We start from the raw sequence: 10,210 nt of genomic DNA on the forward strand, positions 1-10,210 counted from the left end.
GGGCAGTTTAATTTCTGTCTTTTCTTGCATGGCTTTCAACATGGGATTCCACTTTAGGGATTCTATTGGATTGTACAAGAAAAGATATACTATAATCTTTTCTTTGTCCCCATAGTCGTTTGTTACAGATCAGAGGGCAACATAAAGTGGTAACATCTGATAAAGGATCTAAGTAGCATGCTATCTAAAAATAAACACATTTATGTTTTTCTAATTCATTTCTCACTGCAAGTGGTGGCCTCTAAACCATGGGGGACACCAATTAACAATGACGTGTTATTATAAACACTCTCAGCGGGTCTCGATGCCCACTCGAGATAGTGTGATTGATTACTTAAAAAAAACGTTTTATTCTTTATGAATTACTTAAGGAATATACTTTTCTATACTGGAATAGAATAGTTAAGTCCCAATGATCATCGGCACACACACATCTGGGTGTGGTGAAATTTGTCCTCTGCATTTAACCCATCCCCTGCCCTGGGGGAGAGAGAGGGGAGCAGCGAGCAGCAGCGGTGCCGCGCTTGGGAATCATTTGGTGATCTAACCCCCCAATTTCAACCCTTAATGCCGAGTGCCAAGCAGGGAGGCAATGGGTTCCATTTTATTTGTCTTTGGTATGACCCGGCCGGGGTTTGAACCCACAACCTTCCAGTCTCAGGGCGGACTCTCTACTACTAGGCCACTGAGCTGTAGAATAGAACAGAATAGAATAGAATAGAATGAGGTTGCAACACTTTATGCATTCAAATGTTATATTAAAACTAGGTTCAGGGTTTCAAACTAGGGTTTCAAACTAGAGTTAGGGTTTCAAACTATGGTTAGGGTTTCAAAGTAGGGTTTCAAACTAGGGTTAGGGTTTAAAATTAGGGTTAAGGTTTCAAAGTAGGGTTTGAATAGGGTTAGGGTTTCACACTAGGGTTTCAAACTAGGGTTAGGATTTTAACCTCATATGCACAAGGCCATAAATTTTTCTTTGGAGATATTTTTCTAAATACAATTTCTTAAGATGTATAAAAGGTAAATTAAAATTTTAAATGCCATTATGTCAAAAACATGTTTTTTGAGGAATACCTGGAAGATGAAAGGATAACTTTTAATTATGAAATAAAAAACTTCACCGAGTCATTTTTGATCCACTTATGCATTTAAGGGCTGAATGGACTTGCAAATTATTTTAAACAATATGCCTTGGAATGACTAGTTGGTCATTGTGCTGAACCACATCAGATTGAACACGAGCATAAGGAGGGTTAACACCCTCTTTGTATTCAAGTCATGTCATTTTTCTTGTACATCTTATATTGCTATTGATTCGATTCCACATCTGAAAACTAACACATCTAACTAAGAGTATGAATGTTGTATTGTAAGTCTTTGGTGAACTTAATGAGCAACATTGCCAAGCATGTCCAAGTCAGATATTGTATAATGGTTATGTCTGGATGCCTTAAATGCGGCTTACATTTCCAGGACATTCTCATCCCTTGGTGTCCAACACAAGTGTATTAAATGGAGCCTCTCAGCATGTGATATTGACACACAGCAGGTACACTGTTGGAGTGAAATATAGTAAATCTGAAGTATGGCAACATTCTCACCAGGTGCGCAAAGAAGCTAGAGTTGAATTAGATTGCATTTTCACAAAAGATATTTATTTTAACATACTATATTTTATTTTATGATGACTTTTGTGCTTATTTTTTGCATTGTTGAAATCAACGTCTTCCAGATCTGATAAGCAGAAGCAGTTTTGTCTCGTTTCCATCTTTAAACACAAGACCTCCACTCAGCTACAAATAGAAGACCTCACTGGAAATTATAACCAAACACATTTACCAACTTGTGACAGCCTGATGGGAACACTCCAATGTCCTGTATGTCATTTTCAGTCTTCAATTCCTCCCAGCCCGTTACTATGGAAACTGTGAGTTGAGGCGAGTTGAAGACTAAAAATGCTGTACAGATACAAGGAACAACTGGCGTGGGATTCTCCCGTCACCCCTCAGTGGCGCCAATAGTGCCAATGAGGCCACCGGGACCAGGAACTCATACCGTGGACCTGTGGGTATGTTTTCGCTCTGTACTCTTTTTGATTCCCGTCAACAAACGCTGTTTTACATGTCATTGACAAAGTTGCATAGACAGCAAAGCACTGGAGTGAATAACGTCCAGATGAAACATTACTGATGCCTAATTAACTATCTGCCCATCTGGAACATCTTGTAAACCGTCACACCTCACAGCCAGCTTGACAATTTGGAACAATCTTGAGGTTATTGGAGCAGCGTTTGAAGTTGTCGCCCCTTTCTGAGACCTTACAGACCCGTGCACGTTGAGCAGCCTCATTTTTAATACGTACAAAAAAATCTCAACTTATTCTAAAAACACAATTCCAAACATCCATATATCATTTTATATTGGTATAGTTTTCCAAAACACGTTGGTTGTACTGTACCTCTTCCGGACCATTTCACGCTAGGGGACTCCACTGTATTTAGATCAACTGGTGCCTGACTAAATCAATACGATGCATATTACAACATAAGCATCCTCCTCCTCGGTCGTCCGGGAAGTTAACTTATTGTCATTTAAGACGAGCAGCTTTTGTGCTATATGGAAACATCAAACTCAACTGTCCGGAAATCTGATGCGTCTGAAATTTCAGGCTCATGTACATGTACAACACACACAATACCAATTACATCCTGACCAAAAGGAAAAATCCTTTCCTTCATATATTCTTGCATGTGGTTCTAAAACAGTTTGTGCTCAAATCATATTGATTCACGTTTTTCAGTTCTGGAATTCTACTCAATCTCACTGTTTATGGAAGCAAATCAAATCATCCAATTATCATAGTAATGCCTATAAACAAAGCATTCGAGCACGGAATCACTTCATTTAGATTATTTAAACGGCACTCAAGTGACTGTCAGCATCTAAATAACGATCAGATATGGAATCTATTCTGCAGCAAAGATTAGGGCACATCCTTTGGAAAATTCCCACTGAATATACAGAATGAGGATAGACCTACACAGGCTATTTTATTTGCAACTGTATATCTATTTTGGGAATCTCAGCTACATTTGACATCATATTGTTTTGGATGGATAATGATTCACAAAATAAGCTGAAAAAAACTCAAGTCTAAATAATAAATCCATTTTATTTTTAGAAACATTACAATTAGGACGGCTTGGTGGCGCACTGGGTAGCACGTCCGCCTCACAGTTAGAAGGGTGCAGGCTCGATTCCACCTCCAGCCATCTCACTGTGTGGAGTTTGCATGTTCTCCCCAGGGCCTGCGTGGGTTTTCTCCGGGCATTCTGGTTTCCTCCCACATCCCAAAAACATGTTTGGTAGGCCGATTGAGCACTCCAAATTGTTCCTAGGTGTGAGTTAAAATGGTTGTTTGTCTTTGTCTGTGTGCCCTGCGATTGGCTGGCAACCGGTTCAGGGTGTCCCCCGCCTACTGCCCGATGACGGCTGGGATAGGCTCCAGCACACCCGCGACCCCCATGGGGACGAGGCGGTTCAGAAAATGAATGGAAATGTTAAAAAAAAAATTCCATTACTAATTTTGCGGACCACCTGCAATATTGCCATGGACCACTCGAGGGCCGCGGACCACCGGTTGACAATACCTGATCTAAACAAGTATCTTTGTATGTGTAGATTTTAGACTTCTAGACAAAACCATGACAAACTGATAATGGCATAGCACTTAATTACCTAATTAAAAAAGACATGTGAAGTGGTATCCAAGCATCAGGTAGCTCAGAGCAATAAACCATTATGATCATTCCGAAATCACTCTCTAAAAGGCACCTCTGTCCTCAAAGTATCTTGTCAGTGCATCCCTATCTTTCAATCTCCCTGCTATGATTCATGTTCCCGTGCCTGTCTTCTCCGTTTGTTTGACCTTATCGCCCTCGCGTGCGTACGTGTGTGTTGGCACAATTCAACCCCTTCCATTTCTTCCTTGGTCGACTGAGCCCCGTCAGTGTATCAGGAGACTTGTTGCTTTCCTCCATTCTTAGACGAACTGCAGGTTATTGACAGCCAGGCAAATGGGACCAATGCCTTGCTTATAAAAATGTACTGCTCACATCCAGCAAATATTTGATAAGGTCAGGGTCAAGTCAGCCAGGTTTATTTCTGACGGTACAGAGCATCTAAGAATTCAAGCATTCATTTATTATTTAGAATTCGTGTGTTGTCTAAGATGTGCAAATGTTTTATTCAATACATTCAATGTAATGTAAATACAGTTATTGTGAATGAAGGTCAAAGAGCAAATGCAAATGTGGCTGTTGATGTTTCTTGTGTGGATTCTGTTGGATTCTCATTTTTATTTTCTTATTTTCTTCAAAGAAAAATATTTCCCCTCCACTTTCATATCTGTCAGACCTTTGTCAATGTACTTTTTGTAATGTTATGTAATATTTTTGGATCAATGATCTCTTTTACAACACGTATTTGGTGTTTATTGAAACAATGTTGTGTAATTGTGTTTCCTCTCCTGTCTCTCTGCTTTTCTAAACAGGCTGTGAACGAATTTGACCGTATTTTGCACTTATGATAAAATGTAGTAGACTATAAGTATACGTTCAAGTCATTGCGTATACTAAGTATACTACGTTTTCTCAAGAGTGTTATAAGATTCCACACTTACTTGGAATGAAGGAATAAAAGTGTCAAATGTGTGTTTCCCGTCTTAACTATACACTCTGCGGATGGACGTGTTTGGAAATGCCTGGAATTTCAAGTACAGCCAAGCATCCTGAATGAATTGTTATGCTGTCAAACTGCTGCTCGGGTACTCAATTATTCAGAATCTTCCTATCTGTCCATCAGCCCAACTGGATACCTGGACTCTGAGCTGCGTGACACTGGACTGCAAAGTTATTTTTAGAAAGAAAGAAAAATGAAATTACATTCTTCTGTGCTCTCTCAGTGTAAATCAACAACTTCATCATTCAGGCAATTGAGAATGCAATAATTGTGAATGAAAATCTAATTACTAGTATGTTTAATATCATTTGGAGACTACCTATAAATTACAACTGGGAGCCTTTTTCTTTTGCTTGTAAAAGTGTTTCCCACAATAACCCCAATAAGAGAATCATGTGGCAAGACGCAGGAAGGAGGGAGATCAGTCAGAATTATATCTAAGCACTCACTATGCGAGAAATTGCATGGCAAACTTTCATTTGCTACAGGAAGGATCTTTACTGATTCTGTACTTGTGTTTTGATCCAACCCCTCTCTACTATGCCTCAGTTTTACAGATGTTTCCAAGCGCTGCTACATTGCGAGGCTCCTCGGCGAGGCTCCAGCATGAAGAGCTCATCAAAAGTTGGCACCAAGCCCATGAGGGCTGCAGCATTGACTGGTCCCCGTCGTACTAACAACTTTCTGTTCATGGTGGCCTCTCTGGGTCAGCCAGCCGTTGCGCTGCCCCAACTGGAACCCACCCTTGATGTCACCAAAGCCCCTTCTTCAGACCTCAACCAGCCTGTTGTCGTATCACTCGTGGCTCAGTTCGATGGGTGAACGCTGATGAAAACCGTGACATCGGCGGAAAACCATGAAAAGGCTTCACAAATTAGTGGTGCTGTTTTGTAGTTTGAGCCAGTTCAGACTAGTGTCCAGGTTGCTGCCGAGCAGTTCTGTACGGAACCCTTGGACTTGCTTAGGGTTAAATTTGACGAGAACTGAACCAACGTACATTTACAGTCTGTATTTTCTTGCGGACAAAATGTGGTCAACTCTTACAGTATGACCTGAACATGAAAAAAAAAACAGCAAAGAGCTAAAAGAATACTTTTGAAGTGGATGATTTATCTTTGCAAGCCGAGATGAGCATTTTGGTCAGATCTTGAATCGATCACTAGTCATTTTAAAATGCATTCAAATTCCCCCTCATGGTCTTTTCATCCCAATACGGAATTGCACATCTAGCATTGCTGCCATGTAAGCAGCATTGGAAGGTAATAATGATCTCTGCATGCTCGAGCGTTACTGAATCGTTGCCTCACCAGTGTGCATGTGCACTTGACGATCGATATCACTAGAATGTTTGATCCCGCTTAATCTCACATTGACATTTAGTCATGTTTAGTGGATGGCACTAGAAAGTTTGCATCCCTGCCAGAAAAAAACAAAACAAAATGAACAATCCCTTTGGAATGATCTTTTCATTGTTTGTAATTTGATGCATGCACAGTCAAATGTTTCTGGTTAAACCCATAACTCAGGGTCCCTTGTTTTCTAAACCCAAAGTGTTGGCAGTTTGCTAAAATGGACACATTTTATACGCCTTGCAAAAACACGTTTACAACCACCCGAGACTATTTCCAACAACGAGGATTATGTCATACTTCTTTCTAGAGCAAAACAAAACAGTCTGTTCTTGCTAAGATTATTTTGTTGTGTATATATTGTTTGTAGAATGCTTGTCTGCATCCAGTTGAACGATTTCGACCTTTTATCGTCTGCTACGATAGCTTGCGAAGATTTCTAAAAGCTGATCGAGAATCAGTATTGTGGTGCCATGTTTAAGATTTCAGTGTTGTGGTTATCGCGTTGCTGAAAAGATTTGTGTTGTGTAGAACCCCCACCTGATCCTTCCTATGGGCTATAATGATCTTGTATACATCGTTGAATGGTACACAAGGTGATACCAAAGCTAAAGAAATTTTGATATTTTTTTGAGAGGTGACGTCTTAATAAAGTTTTTTTTATCTATCGTTTTAGCTTCAATATATATTATCTGTATTTATAATGCATACAGAGCCGCACCAGTGAGATTCTAAGATCACAGCTTGACGAAGCCAACAGAACCTTGCACATCATCTTCAAAAAGATGAGATGTGATACATCATCAATCAGGACTCCCTCAACGCTTTGGCCATGGGAAGAAATTCTATCCAGAAAGGTTTTGAAGAAAATCCGTGACAGAAGGCAGCCAACCATCACTGCAAAGAAAAACGTTTTACTGCTGGCAAAGCGGATGCACTCTGGGTACAAGTTCTGATGAACTGGTAGAATATCCACAAGACCTTGACATCAAATTGCATTTATCTTACAACTTCTTCAAGATTTTTTATCAACATGTTGGCCATAAAATATCTGCATTAAAATTACTTGGGAGGATTGGAGATTCAAGCACTCTTCTTGGAATTCAATGTACTTATTGTGTTCAGGTTCATAGCTCGCTGGAAATAATCTCAGCTCATGTAGGTCCAAAGTCAGACTAGTCACCAGTCAATCACGTGGCATTGCATGCAAATGAAAAATAAAATTTTGTAGATTTCTATAATGTACTGTATAATAAGCCTTATCCTGGTCTTTGTTTTGATCTAATCTCAACCCTTTAGTTTGTTCAGTCTAAATAACACCAGTATTCAGTCTAATACTTTTGTGCGAGCGGCATTATTTTTTTAAAGTTAAAAAGAAGTTTCACTATCAACCTTAAAATAAACAAAAGCATTCATTATAGTTCAGTAGAAATAATAAAGCTGTGCAATAAAGGTATTACACAAATTAAATATTAAATATGCATATATTACAGGGCCCGCAGGAAGTAATGAACCGAGTGATTAATTTGTCCCAGAAAAGAAGCAAGAAAATGCCCAAAAATTTCCCTTCCTTCATTTGTTATGCTACAAGAACTCTTCCTCTTAAAGTAGAAAATGACCTTGTTATAATTTTGAATAATTGATTGTCTCAAAATGTTGCTCTGCCCTAACTAATGATGGGGAAATCCTGCCAAAGGGTAATAATGGACACAAAGCCATTAAGGACAAGAGAGCAGATTAAGAAGAAGATTGTTATCTTGAGCTGAATGAAATAGGACAGTGGTGCACACCTCCACTTTGATAAACTTTTATTATCAGAGCACTGGAGACAAGTGTGATAAGCTTGAGGCACATTAAAACATCTGACCAGGCGGCTTTGGGGAAGGAGGGAGGTCGAGTAGACACTATCAGGTCAATTGTCCAGTCAAGTACTCTCTCAAGTACTCAAGTTCTCTCTCTCTCTTTCTCTCTCTCTCTCTCTCTCTCTCTCTCTCTCTCTTTCTCTCTCTCTCTCTCTCTCTCTCTCTCTCTCTCTCTCTCTCTCTCTCTCTCTCTCTCTCTCTCTCTCTCTCTCTCTCTCTCTTTCTTTGGCCTTGTGCAGCCTATCATTTGTGTTAATCATATTTAGAGAAAGGAAAAATGTCCTGCAGAAAGAAATAAAGTTGGAAAAAAAAACAACAAGAGATTACACAAGACAAAATGAGGATATTTTTCCTTCTCAGAAATTAGCCCTTTATAATCATAATACATACAAAAGCATAAACAGCGATTCTTCATTTGGCTCACTTTGCACTTTCTTTTATAAAGATGGAGCTGAAAAATTACACAGAAATGTATAAGTAAGCAATGCATTCCTATTTTCAATTCAATTTGAGGTGCCCCAGGAATATTTATTAACAAATGTATTTTCCTCAAAATAAAATGCCACTTTTCTTGGATTCATGCTTTTATTGTGTTCATATGTCTGCTGTTGTGTGTCTTGTGATTCAAATAAAATGCCACTTTTCTTGGATTCATGCTTTTATTGTGTTCATGCGTCCGCTTATTATTTTCACTCCTTGGTCGTTATCACACAGAAATGTAGGAATGTTTATCCTCATTTGTTTGCTGACATTATACTAAGAGCCCCCAAGCTTTAAGCCCAGCGCCTGATATGCTAAATAAATGAGGTTGCAGTGTCTTTTCTTGATTGCTCAGCGTGTGATGCGGCCACACCTCCAGAGGAATTACCAGATGGTGCCTGCTGCGCTCAATGCAATATGCCTCTCGCATCTCCAAATAGCAAGTGGGAACAATTTGACTGATCCTCTCACTGGGCTTGCATAGCTTAAAAACAGCAGGTCACTTTGAGGATGGGATTTCTGTCTCATTAGGCAGTGTAGTAGTGCAATTTCCTATCTGGACCATCACTAAAATAAAAAATATAAAAATAATGTGAACCCCCATGACACTTAAAGCATCCATCTAGAGTGCAGAGGGGAGGATGAATTCCCTATGTTCTCTTTTTTTATTTATACTTTTGGTCTGCTACCTACTTGGCGAGGTCGAAGCCTATCCCAGGTGAGTTGAGCTGATCACCTGTCAATCACAATACTAATAGAGGATTACTGTGCGACCTCAGTGTATTTCATTTCTCAGTTCCGTAAATTTGGAGTGCATTAAATACTATATATATAGTATATATATACATATATATATATATATATATATATATATATATACTAGTTTCCTTCTAGTACCATACCATTCATACCATTTCCCCACTAGTATGTATATACTATACACATATATATATATATATATATATATATATATATATATATATATATATATATATATATATATATATATATATATATATATATTTTTTTTTTTTTATTTTTTTTATTTTTTTTTATCTCTATACCTCTAGACTTTTCTAAAATTGTCTTCATGAGGAAAGTAATCACTGTGTTCATGATGGTTGTAGCAATAGGACTATTGCCGATGACATCTGATAGCAATATTTGAAGCCTCTCCTCCATCCATGCCTCGTGGTCCGCACCCTTGTGGCATAACACTATCAGCTGCCTCTCTTACACTTTCCAAGCCTGTACTCCATCTCTGTTATTCTCCTCCCTTGTCATTTGCCACTGTAGAGGAGAATCATCTTTGAATCTCAAAATAATTGTTGCCCAGCAAGCTATGTTTAAATGAGAAAGGCACAGATGCTGTGGGAGTAACAGGAAGGGCAACTTTTGAGTCGAGAAAGGAGATATGGAAACAGAAGGCTGCTCATACGGCATTAATCACCAGCCAGGACGATTAAATTGGAAAGGCAGGAGACTTCTTCTTTTGTCATATTTCTTCATCTGACAACTTTGGTTAGATTTACGCTGCACGTTCAAGCACCATTAGATTCATTCGGATTTATGTTGGCACAATTTGGTTTTACATCACTAACTCATAAAATGTGCATGGAACCAGACAACCTCAGATCACTTTCAAATTCCATTAGAAATTGGTTCATTACTGGATCGGTCAATGCAACTGCAGTGGAAACTTTGCTGTCAATGTAAACTTAAACCACTGAAAGTTTCTCCTATCAAGCCACTTCTAAAAGAAAGAAAACAATGAATATT

At 38.9% G+C, this 10,210-nt stretch overlaps 1 protein-coding gene across 1 annotated transcript in view; it reads left to right on the forward strand.

Moving 5' to 3' along the window:
• LOC147046642 (vertebrate ancient opsin-like) overlaps positions 1–8,005 on the forward strand; it is a 30,742-nt gene extending 22,737 nt beyond the window's left edge. Inside the window, exon 4 of the mRNA XM_085930634.1 lies at positions 5,290–8,005. Within this exon, the coding sequence (XP_085786760.1) occupies positions 5,290–5,562 (273 nt within the window). The 3' untranslated portion in view covers positions 5,563–8,005. The remainder of the gene's footprint in view (positions 1–5,289) is intronic.
• The last annotated feature ends 2,205 nt before the right edge of the window (positions 8,006–10,210 follow it).

Source organism: Syngnathus leptorhynchus, chromosome 14 (assembly GCF_054491065.1).
Source record: "Syngnathus leptorhynchus isolate UIUO chromosome 14, UIUO_Slep, whole genome shotgun sequence".
Classification (NCBI taxonomy): Eukaryota; Metazoa; Chordata; class Actinopteri; order Syngnathiformes; family Syngnathidae; genus Syngnathus; species Syngnathus leptorhynchus.